The sequence below is a fragment of the Stigmatopora argus genome, chromosome 6 (assembly GCF_051989625.1).
Source record: "Stigmatopora argus isolate UIUO_Sarg chromosome 6, RoL_Sarg_1.0, whole genome shotgun sequence".
Lineage (NCBI taxonomy): Eukaryota > Metazoa > Chordata > Actinopteri > Syngnathiformes > Syngnathidae > Stigmatopora > Stigmatopora argus.
Genome location: NC_135392.1, coordinates 318,377 through 332,872, shown reverse-complemented (window position 1 = coordinate 332,872; position 14,496 = coordinate 318,377). Strand labels below are relative to the sequence as shown.

Here is a 14,496-nt window from a genome sequence, read left to right as displayed (position 1 = left end):
AGCCTAACGGCACATGTCGTTGCAGCTACGTAAAATGTCTGACATGATTTCTTTGGCACTCTTGACATACATAAATGTATCCCAAATATAATGTTGCTGATAAAATCTTTTCATAAAACGGACTTTAAGATCCCCGTCGACTTATCGCACAGATTTGGCGATGGTCACGAGACATTGCAGTCGGCCGAGAAAAGCCACGGTCACGCGATAGGTCACATGCCCAATAAACGCGAGCGCTTTTCCAGCTTGTAAATAACGGTCGCCACGAGCAGACGCTTGAATAAGCCGCCACGTTTTTGCGTGTTATGTCGCCATAAAGAAATACACATTTCACATATTGAGATGACGTAAAATCGGCCAGAAAATTTCAAATAAAATAGGCCTAGCGTGACTCGCTTCTACAATGACGAGCGCCGTTTACGGCTAACTAATCCTGTTTTAGCCTCAAAGCAGCGCCAGGAGTTGCCATTTGACTCGTCGGATTCATCTATAACATTTTTCCTTGTGCTCGGCTTGACACATCACAAAAAAATGGCTTACACGCTGGCGTGATTTTTACGTGACGCCACCAAAGCGGAGACGAGGGAATAGCGTCGTAAAACGGCTAAACGGAGACGCGGCTAAGTCCATCGTCATGTGGGGAATCGCTGCACGATAGCTGGCAGAAAACATTTGACTCATTTTGCTTTTTTACCGAAATGTTTTTTCGCCGTATTGTGCGTTTGACGAGGCTAAACGAATCAGAAATATGCAGATAGTGTAGCATTGTACTCAAAACCACGACAACGGAGTAGCAGCCATGCAACGTCAGGCCGCCGCGGGGAATCCATCCCATCCAGTTCGGATAAAAACAATCGGCCTATTGCAGTGTTCTACGATTGGTTGTCATTCAGTTGGCGATTCTCGCTTACGGGGTCTCAAATTTGAACAAGTTCTAGAAAAATGAAGCAGTACATTATCTTCAAAGATCATTTGAATGAAGTGATAGTTATTTTTTTTGTTTATCATCCATAATACCAAAGTTCTATTACCTTTTGTGCACCCTGCAAATGAGTCTTTTGTAGTAGTTTTTGATACTAATGATGAATTAGTAGCACGCAATAGGGTTTCGCCAAACAGCAGAACTAGAACAACTGATTTATGACGGAAATCAGCTGTGAGGGATGAGTTGTGCTGTTAAAAACTTCCTTTGGACTCATTTGAATCTTACCTGCAACCTCCCGTGGTCCTCCTGATGGCCTCCCAAGTCTTGAGTCTTTCCTCCCACCTTCACTTGTTGTTAAGAACTTTGCACAAATGGCCCATGAGGGACCGCGCACTTAAGTAAGCGCCCACCTCGCCCGATGCGCTCATCGCCAAGAATGGCGAGGGCCTTTTTTGTTTTTGACCTAAATCGCAACCTCTGGCACAAGCGGATGGACGGACAGACGGAGACACGGACACACGGCGGGGTGTCGATGACCGACCGGCAGGAGTGTGAACTTGTTTGTCACCCAGGGAATCCATGTGATATAAAATCAAACTTTCCCAAGCTGCAACTCAAGTGAAACTTGATACCTTCAAATGAATCAGGCTTTTTACTTCAGAGGTCATCTTAATACTCACTCGTATTTTTTCCACACTTTTTTTGAAGTGATCCTCAAGTTTGACCTCAAAGAATTGGACATTTTAAGAGAATGTAGAGTTTGACATGGTGATTAATACTAGGCGTATAACAATACAGCATTCCGGATCAATATATCAGTCAGTTAAGCACTTCTTACTGGATTCAAGACCTCAAAATTTTTTACTTTTTACTTGATTTTCAGTGAATTTAAAGTTTGACATTGGCATTTTTGGTGATTAATGCTAAGCGTGTAACAATACAGCAATCTGGATCATTATATTACTCAATTAAACACTATCAAAAGCATCCAAACCCACCAAAAAACGATCAGTTTTTTGTCTAAACTGTTTTCCATTCGCTGGCAACGGCAGTCAGAGTTAAATAGTATTTAAATAAAAAAAAAGAACCTTGAACAAATTTGCAATAACAGCAAATAGCGCATACTGAGCGAAATAATCTAAAGTTTTGTTATAATATACTGCAGCTTTACAAGAATTCAAACTGAAACGTTTTAGGAAATTTGTAGAGTAGATCCCCGATTTAGCAAAAACATTTTCAACAAAAACACCACGTGTAAACTGTAAACAAAACATCTTAATATGTATTTTCTTTAAAGATCTATTTTCCTGGCTCTTTCTGTCTGAGCCATCCATTCATTTTGGGTCAACCAAATACCAACAACCGTGACCCTGGCACTTATCGTCAAATGGATGTCGTTTCCGTAGCAACGGGAAAATGGTTTAATGGGGTATATCTACCGCGAGGGCACATGAGCGAGCGCTTTGCTGCCTATGTTGGTGACAGTGCGACCGCTGGGAATTTACCCTATCGCTGCCTCGTAAATATCCCTCGACCACGGCACGCCCCGTGACATAAGAGCGACCAATCGCGTAACAGGTGTTAAGTGTGTCAGCGCTTGGCGGCGGCGTGACACAACATTGCATATTTGGCGCCACCACCTGAATGTAAACACCCAAAAGTTTCAGGGCAGAGCGATGCCCGTTTTAGCTAGCGCTAACACGGAATTGAAATTGTTCATTGTTTTTTTTGGAAAGGTTAAGGACAAAACCATCTAAGTGACTTGTCTTTTTGTCCTGACATTTAAGATATCTTGAAGAGGGAGTGTTTTCAGGTTGTTTGTTGGTTTACGCTCGCAGGACCGTGAAATGTCCATAACGTTATTCTGCGAAGTCTCGCGTAGCCGTTCATGGAAAATGCGAATTACCAGTGAATTCCCACAACAGGTCCCGGAATACAGATGACATTTCTTTCCTAGAATCTTTGCTTGTTTACAGTTTGCTGTTCCCGAATGAGTCTTCTCTGCCTTTTCCCCTCTGAAATTGCCTTTGCTGTGTCTTTTCTGTTTTTCACCCAAAACCCTGGATATGAGGGAAATTGTATTTTTTAAATGACGTATTTCAACTTGGTCAAATCTTTGGAAATGTTGGCGTGAAGCTAGATTTCCAAGTTTATTCTTTGAGGACGTTATGGAGAATCTTGCTTACAAGAATATTTTTACGATAATGTAACTTACCAGGTGAATGACGTCTTATTGTATGACAGTCGCTATTTTAATTTCACTCTTGTAATCTACTGTCTATTTGAAATATTGCTTTTTCGGAATGAACATATTTTATTAGCCATTGATTTTGAACGCTAAGAGGAATTTGATAAAAGCTTTTTTTTTTTTTACTTTGTGGCATATTTGCGGTTTAAATGGGGCCTTCATGTCGTTCCAAGCATCACCTCAGGGGGTGCCGCCAATTGTTGGGTTTTGTTTTTTTTGGCTCCTCACGAGGGGATTTCATTGTATGCACCGCGTGATTCGCTTTTTTCCCGGTGGAGTTTATGAATAGTGGCAACAAGTGTGGTTGGTACCTTTGGACAATGAAGAATGCGCTCTGCATATCTGTTGTGCTCCGGTAGCGTATTTCCTTACATGTTCCCAGTCATTCGTGCGGCGGGTGGAGAGCGTGACTGCTGGCACGCGGCCGCCGCCGGCCCGGTTATTGCGGCCTTCCAAATGACACGGTCGTGCCCAGCGCCAAGCACCGTTGTGTATTTCTAGAGCTTGTCGTAAAAGCCGGTCCGTGACTGTTGTCGGGCGCGGTGAGCCGATCTGAAGTGGGGCAGTCGTCGCGACGGGTCGCTCGAGTCGGGCTTGCGGGTTTTGAACCAAAGTCAACGACGATAGCACCTAGCGTAGCACGACCCAATGCATCGTGCGCTACAGAAATGTGTGACATTGTCATAAATGAATGACCTTTGTTTTATGTGAGGAAAGTCCATGGGGAAAGGTGGTAAAACTTAAATCAAAATACTCATGAATAAATAGACAATTTAACATTTTTGGGAATTCATGAAAAAATAATAGAAATGTTAAAAAACTGAAAAATTATTAGTGAAAATCAGTATCACTCCACTCAATACCAACCAATCATAGCTAGGCGAATTTAGAGTGCTAAATTAGCCTAGCATGCATGTTTGGGGGATGTGGGAGGAAACCGGAGCACCCGGAAAAAACCCACACAAGCCCAGCAAAAACATGCAAACTCCACACTGTGAGGAGCCCCTTGGGATTGAACCCTCGACCCCAGAACTGTGAGGCTGACACGCTAACCAGCCATTATTAGACAGACAAAATAAAATAACTAGTTGAAAGAAACAAACATATTTGATCGTAAATACAGTGTAACATAAAAAAGTGAATATTCTGGAGAAATAATGATAAACTACACATTTTTGCTTCTTATTTTTCTCCCACATTCCAACTCTTTATTTTGAATAGCAAGTAAAACTTAAAAGATACATGCAACTAGCAGTTTGTTGTCTGCAAAACTGACCGGCAAAGATGAAAACGAAACATGCTGAAAATGTTAGCCCTAGCTAACCAATACAAATTAGATTGCCCCCTTGACGAGCAGTTTAGTGGAACATTGTACCCGTCCCAGAGCGTTTTCCGCCATGACCACGTACTCCCCGCTGTCCTTGGGCCCCACCTTGAGGATGGCCATGGAGCACACCCCGCACGTGTTGCTGACGTAGTAGTTGCTGTCGGCGTTGATGCTGACGTGATTGCGGTACCAGGTGACCGAGGGTTTGGGATTGCCGGTCACCGCGCAGCTCATGTAGCACTCGTAGCTTTCCGTGGTTTGGCGCATTTTTAACGGCACGGAAAAGGCGGGGGCGGCCTGGAAATTGCAGTCCTTTGAGGCCGGCGCATTCAAAGAAAATGTTCCTGGAGGAAAGAAAATAGGAAGCGTCCATAATGGAGACCATTACTGTAATCGTTAGCTTGAAATATTCTGGCGCAATTTTAGCTGCAGTCTATTCCCCCGTCCTTCGCGTTCATGCCAGCACTGATGACAGGATTTTTTTTTTATGATTACCCTGACAGATTCTTGTATGTTTAGGGATGCTAGAAGTGACATTACACTTGATAGCTTCTAGGTAGGCATTGATCAGAAATCCCAATTGCCAGTAGGGATGTCACCATCTGATACTTGGTATTGGTATCGTGGCCTAGTGTGGGAATTTTTGGAGTCTCCATTTTGATCCAGTAGTCGCTTGCGTATTAGAACCGTGGAGTGAGACTACTTGACTCTCTTCTTAATTCTTTAAAGAGTAATCAGAGCATCTTGTAAAATTTCTAAACAAAGCATTTCTTAAGCAAGGCTGGCTTTACTACAACAAATATGATTTGTTATTTCCTGGTTACTTTTTTAAAAATCCATCTGAAAAGATGGGCATTGGTATCGGAAAAACGCATCCTGAAAAAATGACTCCAAAGTCAAAAATGAAGTATTACAAATCCCAAGCTATGTAAGTCGAGTACTTGTCAAAGACCAGAACTCATCTAGACCTCGACGAGACCCCCTAAAGTCAAAAATGAAGTATTACAAATCCCAAGCTATGTAAGTCGAGTACTTGTCAAAGACCAGAACTCATCTAGATCTCAACAAGACCTCCCTAAAATCCCAAACTTTATTTAATGTTTGTTTTTACAGTTGCATGAAAGTGCCTTGTGTAGTGGAGGATGTTCTGGCGACCACTCACCCAGCCCAAGTGTTTTAGTAGTAGTAGTAGTAGTAGTAGTAGTAGTAGTAGTAGTGGTTTTTAAAGTTGTGCAAAATCGAATGAAAATCCTGGGTCACCCCCCAACGGCCAGTACCAGACGTATAATGGCTTGAGGCGTTTGGAAATCTCGACAGTACCAGATCAAGACTTCAAATTTGGACGGTTGCGACACTCCTGGCGAAAATTGTCTTGTGTTGTCATTAACTCCAAAGATATCGGAGGCATGTTCATTTTTTTGCGACTTGATTTAAGATTTGCGATATGCTGAGACGTCACACGCTAAACAGACATTTAAAAAAAATCTACCTACCTTTTTCTCGCTTGACTTCCCAGTTTGGCGACTCGGAGGCTTTCGACGTGCCCATGTCGTTCTTGGCGTAGACGCGGAACTTGTACTGCCTTCCTGGTAAGATGTTGATGGCGGTGAACTTGTTGTTGAAAAGACGGTCCGCCAGCGTTTGCCAAGTGCGCTTGACCGAGTCTCGCTTGGCGACCGTGTAGTGCAGCCTGTCGTCCTTTTTTTCATCTGGAGACGCTGTCCAAGAGATGGTCACCGTAGAAGAAACGTTCTCCTCTAGCTCCACCGGACCTGGAGGCCTGGGGTCGTCTAGGAATATCGTCCACACGAAGGAAAATGGCAGGCTCTTAGAGGAGTCCAGTCTTTTTGCCATGGAAGACCCACCCCCCTGAAAAAATTCAAATTACCCGTGACTCTTATTTCAACCGTGCATGCCTCCTGACCAACGATATTCCTCAGGATGAGAGTGTAGATCCCGGAGTCTTGGCGCTCAGACGTGGCGATCATCAACCGCGATGACGTGTCGGAATTGCCCACCGTCACGTGCTTGGGAAGAGGCATCCCGTCCTTAAGCCACGTAATCGTGGGTAACGGAGAAGCCTGGTAGGAGACACCTTTAAGAATCGTCTCGTTATCCCCCCACCGCATAAAAATCAGCTAGTGCTTTGTTTTCCAACCTGGAAGTTATAGTTGATCCTGGTGCAGTTGCCGGCTCTCGTCACGACAAAGTTTTTCATTTTTCGGTCGGTAAAATGAGGCTTGACTGGGGTCAAAAAAGAAGACCGGGTCAGGTCGAGATAAAACTGGATCGGTGGACTCACTCACTCACCCGCCGGAGGCATCGCCGTGATGTAGCGGTCCAACTCTTGAGGTTCGCCGTCTCCGCCCTCGTTGTTGGCGATCACCCTCAGCCAGTACGTGGCCATTGACTTGAGACCCAAGACGGCGAAGGAGTTGGTGACGATGGCGCTGGAGTTGCAGCGAGACCATTCCGTGTTTTCGGTGGGCCGGATGTCCACAAAATAGCCCTTGGCCTCGTCCCGGATCCCCCCTTCCACCTTTGGTTTCGTCCAGTTCAGAGACGTGGTGCTGTACGTGGAATCCGTCACCTTCAAGTCTGTGACTTTTCCAGGGGGCCCTAAAATGGTCAACCAGCGTTACGGTACCGAGGTCGACTTGATGACGGACGGGTTGGATTTTGCCAGACTTCTTACTTTTGGGATCTCGTGCAAAAACAAAGTCAGAAGGCGCACTGGGCTCTCCGGCACCGGAAATGTTGATGGCCGTCACGCGGAACTCGTATTCGACGCCTTCCACGACGTCTTTGGCCGCGTAGTTTTTTCCTGGCGTTGAAGTACGGAGCAGTTCATTCAGATTGGAGTGCTGCTCCATTTTTTTTTATCAGCAAAAATTATTTACTACCACTCCTTTAGAATCTGTAGCGCCTTATGTATGAAACTCATTGAAGGTGAGCCTTATAGCGTGGAAAATACTATGGGAAACAAAAGTACTTAGTCCACAGTGGGTTTTAATGGAATTATTTTGGTTTTAATTTAATGTAGTGAATATAAATAAAAAAGAATAAAAATTGTTAAATGTTGAAGCGATTTCACGTAAACAAAGTGCAAAAACGAGTTCCCCTCCCAATTTGTGCTGTTAGCTTGAGATACAAAATGGCTTCCCAAAGATCCATTGAATAATCAAAATCAATTGATTAACCAGTTGCTAGATTTTAGAAAATGTAATCTTTTTTTTTTAAATCATGGCAATGAAAAAAAACCTTTGTCAGAAAATGTCTACCTTTGATGAGCTGATCTGGCGGGTTGAGGAGGCCCCACAGGTTACTTCCCTTTTTTCGCTTTTCCGCGTTGTAACCCAAAATGTCGCCGCCACCAGTGTTTGTCGGCGCAGACCACGCAAGGTGGATGCAGTCCTTAAAAGCAGCTACAATTTTCAAAGCGGTGGGCGGTCCAGGGTAGGCTACAAAAAGGAAAAACCAATCCATTTTCAAGTCCTTCAACTCATTATTTTGAGACGACTTATCCGTGCGTACCTTTGGTTCCCGCTTGAATGTGGCTTGTTTCCATCACCCCCCCGATTCCTTGCTGGTTCTCAGCACGGATGAGATAGCGGTACTTTCTTCCGTGATCCACATCGGAATCCCTGAATCTGGCCCGGGGCCCCGTCTCGCCCAACTTCTTCCAGCGGTTTCGGCCGATTTGTTGCCGTTCCAGGACATAGTTTGTTATCGGGGAGCCGCCGTCGTCTTTGGGGGGCCGCCATCCAAATTCGATGCAGCTGGCCGAACTTTCCACCACGTCCACGGGGCCGAGAGGCGCTGTCGGTTTGTCTGGGTTTCAAAGGCAAACTGCCCTGAGTCGGGATAGGCTCCAGCACCCCCAAGGACAAGCGGTAACAGAAAAGGAATGCGCACACGTACCCAGGACATCGAGGCGAGTGGCCGCTTCTTTGCTTCCAAATTCATTTTGAATCCTGATCTTAATTTCCCCCGAGGTTTGGCGGTCGCACTTGAGGAGCCGTAGGCGAGTGCGCGCCGCCGACCGCTCAATTTTGGTCCGCGGGCCTTCCGCCAGCTCTTCGCCTTCTTTGTACCAGCGGACTTTGGCGGGCTCCCGACCAACGTAGGACATCTCGAAGGCGGCGTCTCTTCCGCTCTTTACCACAAGCGGCTTTAAAAACTCACACAGGTCGTCTTTGTTGATTCTCAGGGGATCTGTGGGAAGAGCGTGTTTTTGTTTTATACTCTCTAGACTCGTTTGAAGATTTCTCGTCTTTTTAAATTCCCTCTCGGCCCTACCTTCAACAATCACCATGGCCTCGGTTTTACGCCCGTCGGCTTCAAAGCGGTACTTTCCGGAATCCTCTTCTTTGCAGTTTTGAAACACGAGCTTGCGATAGCTCCCCTCTTTGACAACGGAGACGTTGTCTGTGGATTTGATCTAAAAACAAATATACAGTCATCGTCGAAATGGTTGTCATTCGCCATCTAACCATCGACGGCCAATAAAAACTGGCAATTCCAGTTGTACGCCCTGAAAAGTCCCTCAAAATGAATCGTAAATAATCCAAAATTGACCGAAAGTGACACGCAAGCCCCCCAAAAATGGAAGTGAGGCAAAATGGACTGACCCGTCTGCCGTCTTTGAACCAGGTTCCTTCGCAGTGGTCGGCGCTTAGTCTGCAGACCAAGTGGGCCTCCGTGTCAAGGACGGCGTTGAGGTCGGAAAGACCACTGGTGAAGTAAACGCCCGTGTCTGCGGAGTAGAAGGTCAAAACGATGTCGCTAGGAACGGTCCCTCCCTCGCCTCGGTTCTAAGGGAAGCGGTTTTTCCTCAAGGTCTTACCCAGGACAGTATCTGGAACTGGTGGGCCTTTTCTCACTTTCTTCTTTTTCTCCACCCTTGGCTCCTCCTCTTCGATATCATTGAAGACTTTGGCAACGGCAGCGACCTTTGCCTTTTTAGCTTTTGACCTGTTTGTCTTAGGCTTTGATTCTTCTTCTATTTCAGCTGCTTCCTCCATTTCTTCTTCTTCTTCCTCTTCTATTTCTGCTTCTTCCTCCAATTCTTCTTCTTCTTCCTCTTCTATTTCTGCTTCCTCCTCTTCTTCTTCTTCTTCTTCTTCTGTTTCAACCTCTTCAGATTCCTCATGATGGATTTCAACGTCCTCCTTTTCTTCTCCTACCCGTTGCTCCTTTTCTGTCACGGCCGATTCTCCGATGGATTTTGTTTTTGCACCATCTTTCCTCTCCAGCTTCTCCACCTTGTTCTTCTTCTTTGCTTTCTCTTTCTCTTTTGCTTCGGCTTGGAGTTCTGGCTTTGCTTTCACTTGATTCACTGCTTTAGCCTTAGCCTTAGTGTTAGCGCCCCTTTCAGTTTGAGTTTTGGCTTCTGTTTTAGCTTGAACGTTAGTCTCTCCTATTCCTTTAGTCGCATCTTTTGCCTTTGTTGTCACTTTGCTATCTCTTTTTGCTTTAGTCATATCTTCAACCTCAGCCTTTACTTTCGTCTCTCTCTTTCTTTGAATGATGTCCTGAGCTTGAAGGCTAACTTGAGTCTCTTTATTTGTTATATTTTTATCCCACGCTTGAACTTGAACTTTAGCCTCTCCTTTTTCTTGACTTTCACCCCCGGCGTTATCTTCGACTTGAGTTACTTGTTTTGCTTTCGTCGTCGTAACTGCCATACTATCTTGAAATTTATACTGTCGTCTTGTTTGGGTTTTATCCTCTGTTTCAGTTTTAAACGCTCCAATTTTGGCTTCGGCCTGAACTTTAGCCTCTGCTTCCTCTTTAGCTTTAGCTTCCGCCTTATCTTTAGCCTCAACTTTTGCCTTAGCTTCCTCTTTAGCCTTTGCCTTAGCTTGAGCCTCAGCTTCCTCTTTAGCTTCTGTCTTACCTTCCTCCCTAGCTTTAGCCTCAGCTTCCGCTTTAGCTTCTGCCTTAGCTTCCTCCTTAGCTTTAGCCTCAGCTTCCTCCTTAGCTTTAGCCTCAGCTTCCGCTTTAGCTTCTGCCTTAGCTTCCGCTTTAGCTTCTGCCTCAGCTTCCTGTTTAGCTTCTGCCTCAGCTTCCGCTTTAGCTTCCGCCTTGGCCCTAGCCATCACTTGGTCTCGGTCCTTCTGTAATTTAGCCCGTTGCTCCTCCGCCACCTTTCGCAGAGCCGCTCCGCCGCCTCCTGCTCGCGTTGTTTTGCGAGCTTTCTTCTTTCCAACCCAGTTTGGGTCGTTGTCCTCTAATTCAACAAACCATACAGATAGGAGTCTTAGCCGTGTGCTGTTTGGCATGTTCATTTTACCCGTCGTTGCATTTTCCCTCGGGCTAATTCCACTTGCGCTCGTGTCTTTGCGATACGATTCGTATCGCGACTCACCAGTCTTGATCCGATTCCAGCTCGATTAATGCCGATATTACGCTTTGCAATTTTTGATCGACTCGAGAATTGCGCAAGGTCTTATCGCAGAATGGTTCTTTTTCAAATTATTTTTTCAATTTTTAAACACCTTGACCACATACCTTCCACGATGAGCCAAGCACTGCAAGACGCGAGGTCCGCCACGGCCGTGTAGATCCCCTTGTCCAACGGCAGGCAGTCCTTAACCACCAGAGAATGGACCAGCATGTCCTCCGACACCTCCATATGGTATTTGTCTCCTTGCTGTAGCGTGATGTTCTTGGCCATCCAGTCGAGTTTTTTCCTGGGCTGCGATACCACGCACTCGAACACGGCGTCTTCCCGTTCTTCGGCTTTCACGTCTTGGATCTTGACCAAGAAATCGGCGGTGGGAACTGCACCAACAGAACACGTTTGGCGTCAGGCGGAAGCCTGACACGGACTTTGGCGCCCATCTCACTTTTTAACTTGGTTGAGAAGATCTTGACTCCGTCGACCTCCACTTGGTATAATCCGGCGTCTTCCGTACGAATGCCGTTGATGCTGAACACAAACCTCTTGCCCACTTGCCTCAAGACGTGTTTCACCTCCACGTCGCTGTCAAAGGGAACCATGACGCCGTCCTGCCAAAACATTCGTTTTTTCCCCCCGTACTCACTCAAGTTTGCTTTTGAGAAGGAAGCGCCTGACCTTGTACAAGAAGATTTTGCTGGTGGGGTCTTTAAGGGACATTTCCAGTTCAAACTGCGCTCCGGTACCGATCATCTGAATGGGCTTTAGATTGCAAAGCCTCTCCACAACCTGTTTTTATTCACAAAGACGATGGTGAAACCGATCTGCGTAAAATTGCCACGTGACGTGACACGCCGTGGAAGGCAAATGACCTTTTCCCGCTCCTGTTCCCTCTCCAGCTTCTTTAGGTTGAGTTTCTTCAACATCCAACGGAAATCGGTCACGCCGTACTCCCCGCAGATGCTCTCGTAATCTTTTCTGTCCGCACTCAACAAAAGCTCCCAGAACGCCTGGTCGACGGCCGGTTTCGCTTCGGGGTCCGGTCCCGCGTCGGCCCTTGGCGAGACACCGAAAACCAACCGACACGTGGTGGGATATTGCCACACGCCACTTACGTGCTTCTCAAGAGCTTCTTGAAGTTTTCGGGTCCTTCTCGCATAGCTGGTTCGGGGAGAATTCCGTCAACGTACGCGTGACTCGGCACGGCCAACGGTGGCGGAGTTCGTGCGTACCTGTTCTAGATTTCTGCAAGGCTCTGCTCTTATTGTAACCAACTGGAAATGGGAGGAGGATCCCGTTTTTATTTCCCAGCGCCATTTGAATCCCATTCCCTCGTTCAGCCACTCACCCTCGATGACATTTAAGGCGGCGGTGACGACGGCTTTTCCGTACTCGTTCCTGGCAAAACATTTGTAGATGTCCGTGTGTTCCACCGCCACGTCCGGTATCTTGGCAAGAAACAAAAAAGATGCCGATCAGACAGTCACGGCAATCATCCCGTTCTCCGTCGGTGCATTTGGCTCGTTTTTGTGAACCGACTTGGAGCCGGTGCTCCCCGGAGTGCGCGTCGTAGACCATGTCGTAATCCCCTCCGTCCATTTCCCCATCGTTTCTGGTCCACGACACCGTCGGCGTCGGTCTGCCGACGACGATGGCTTTGAGGACGGCCAGCTTTCCTGGAAACCAGCCATCTGGTTGCTTCACCAAAAGGGAGCGGTGGCTTTTATATTTCTTACCTTCTTGAATGGTCAGCGCGATGGGTTTCCTGGTGAAATCTGGGGTGCTCTTGCCAGCGGGGACTTCCTCCACAAACTGAGTGATCATCACGCCTGGGACGGTGGATTTCTTTTTTATCCTCACTGTCCCAAAAATCATGGAATTGTTTGAAAACATTTGACGGACTGAATTTCATCCTTTCTGGGACTAAAAGTCACCTTGCCCAATGGCAGCCGGCTCCGCCTCCTTTGTGCGACATAGCTTAAACATTTTGATCAATGTTCACCGCTTGGACAGGCGTTCTCTGAAACACGAACACGGAATGAATTAGTGCAATAATGGAAGAATTGATCTTTTGTATTTAGCCGCGTGTAATTGGAATCTTTTGGAGGAAACTTGACTACATTCATTGTAGAAAACCAAATCAACAGTGTATAGTAAACTTGTTTATTGGTAACGTCTATCAAGTGTCATTTTAAAGTAAAGTCCCACCATTGGACACGAATAGCGGAGAGCTGACATCGGGGGATGGTCGTATAGAGGCAAATTTGAGAGGAACGGTTCAGATATCCACAAGCCAGTCAGTAACTCCACACGTGTGGCGTAAATGCCAGAAAGGCCATCCGTGGTCATCAAATACTCGCCGGCCACCTATAGATCATCGCAAGTGACCAGCGCCACTTTTTGCAGCCATTTTGTCATGCAACGCAGCTCATAAAGCCATCAGTCACGGAAAAATAACAAATTATACATGTATATACCGGACTATAAATCACACATTTTTCATAGTTTAGCTGATCCTGCGAATTATATTAGGGGCAGACAATAAGTACAGTACTACGTACTCTTCAGTTGGATTCATTAGTTTTTAAATGAATGTTGTAAATATATTTATCTACATATGTACATAAATGTGTCTTTTGTTTTTCTCTCTGACCGCCAACAGCTTATGTTGTGTTTATCACTAGTAGACGTCCAATCCATTTGAAGTGGGAGAGTGGCAGCAAACGGACGTGGGTTCATTCGCTGCCAGCCTCCTACTTCAAATAGGTTGGACATCTCGTGCCGTCAATACAGTTACAAATCTGTCCTTTCAAAGGCTTGACATGTCATTTGTTGTCTATTTCATTATTCTTGGGACTGTTTTATTTTATTTTTGCCGTTGTGGACGTCGTTCATGCACCTACCCCACCCACCCCCACACAATTTTATCTCAAGTTGTCGCCCTCCCCATTAATTAGCTGGTCCGCAGAGAGAAAAGAGTCTGGGACTGCTGGTTTACCAGTACACATTTGCTTTAAAATTGCATAAAGCGTTCATTTTGCGTCATAAGCAAAGGTACAAAATCGAACTCCCGAAAAGTTCTTTTGCATCTCGTGCTTTTTCCACTCACCCTTTTGCCACTGGAGTTTTCTCTCCTCCTCCTTTTCCCCCGCCGACGACGTGTCGTTGCCAACTGGATGGCGAGAGTGGCAGTGAAAACCTTGGAGAGGCAATCTTACCCTTGGCTTTTTCAACCTAGTCCTCCGGGATAGGTTTTCCCCACATGCTCTTTGGACCGAAAAAAGATAGGGTTTCCTAAAAAGGGGGGCGCGGGAGGATAGTAAACCATCACCCTTGGCCCCTCCCTCCCTCCCTCGTCACCCAAACGTTGACGTACAGTATTTTGTTGGAATTATTTAGCCGGAGCATCTTCGCCCTTAACCGGATAAATTCCGACCTTGAGTACTAACTAAAGCGACGACTCCAATCCACGTATACAAATGATAAAAATTCCCAATTTGATTTGATTTCTTCACCCCACGTCAAGGGCCCTTTGGCCTAAACCTGAGAAGTGGCCTCCCGCCGAGGGAAGAAATGTTTGACCCCTGCTTCTT

General features: G+C 46.1%; 2 protein-coding genes across 2 annotated transcripts; both read right to left on the bottom strand.

The window, feature by feature from the left end:
* Positions 1 to 4,506: 4,506 nt before the first annotated feature.
* On the bottom strand, positions 4,507 to 11,914 carry LOC144075143 (immunoglobulin-like and fibronectin type III domain-containing protein 1). Its single transcript, XM_077601922.1, has 15 exons — positions 11,776 to 11,914; positions 11,582 to 11,692; positions 11,352 to 11,514; positions 11,014 to 11,286; positions 9,132 to 9,256; positions 8,800 to 8,941; positions 8,422 to 8,715; positions 8,035 to 8,331; positions 7,782 to 7,961; positions 7,196 to 7,324; positions 6,811 to 7,119; positions 6,659 to 6,744; positions 6,389 to 6,581; positions 5,994 to 6,290; positions 4,507 to 4,844 (listed from the first exon to the last, which is right to left on the bottom strand). The coding sequence occupies exons 1-15, from the start codon at positions 11,827 to 11,829 to the stop codon at positions 4,507 to 4,509; spliced, it is 2,991 nt and encodes a 996-aa protein (XP_077458048.1). The 5' UTR covers positions 11,830 to 11,914.
* A 100-nt stretch (positions 11,915 to 12,014) lies between these two features.
* LOC144075142 (immunoglobulin-like and fibronectin type III domain-containing protein 1) lies at positions 12,015 to 12,772 on the bottom strand. The gene is made up of 5 exons (XM_077601920.1): positions 12,640 to 12,772; positions 12,443 to 12,579; positions 12,252 to 12,351; positions 12,136 to 12,177; positions 12,015 to 12,064 (listed from the first exon to the last, which is right to left on the bottom strand). The coding sequence occupies exons 1-5, from the start codon at positions 12,725 to 12,727 to the stop codon at positions 12,015 to 12,017; spliced, it is 417 nt and encodes a 138-aa protein (XP_077458046.1). The 5' UTR covers positions 12,728 to 12,772.
* Positions 12,773 to 14,496: the final 1,724 nt, after the last annotated feature.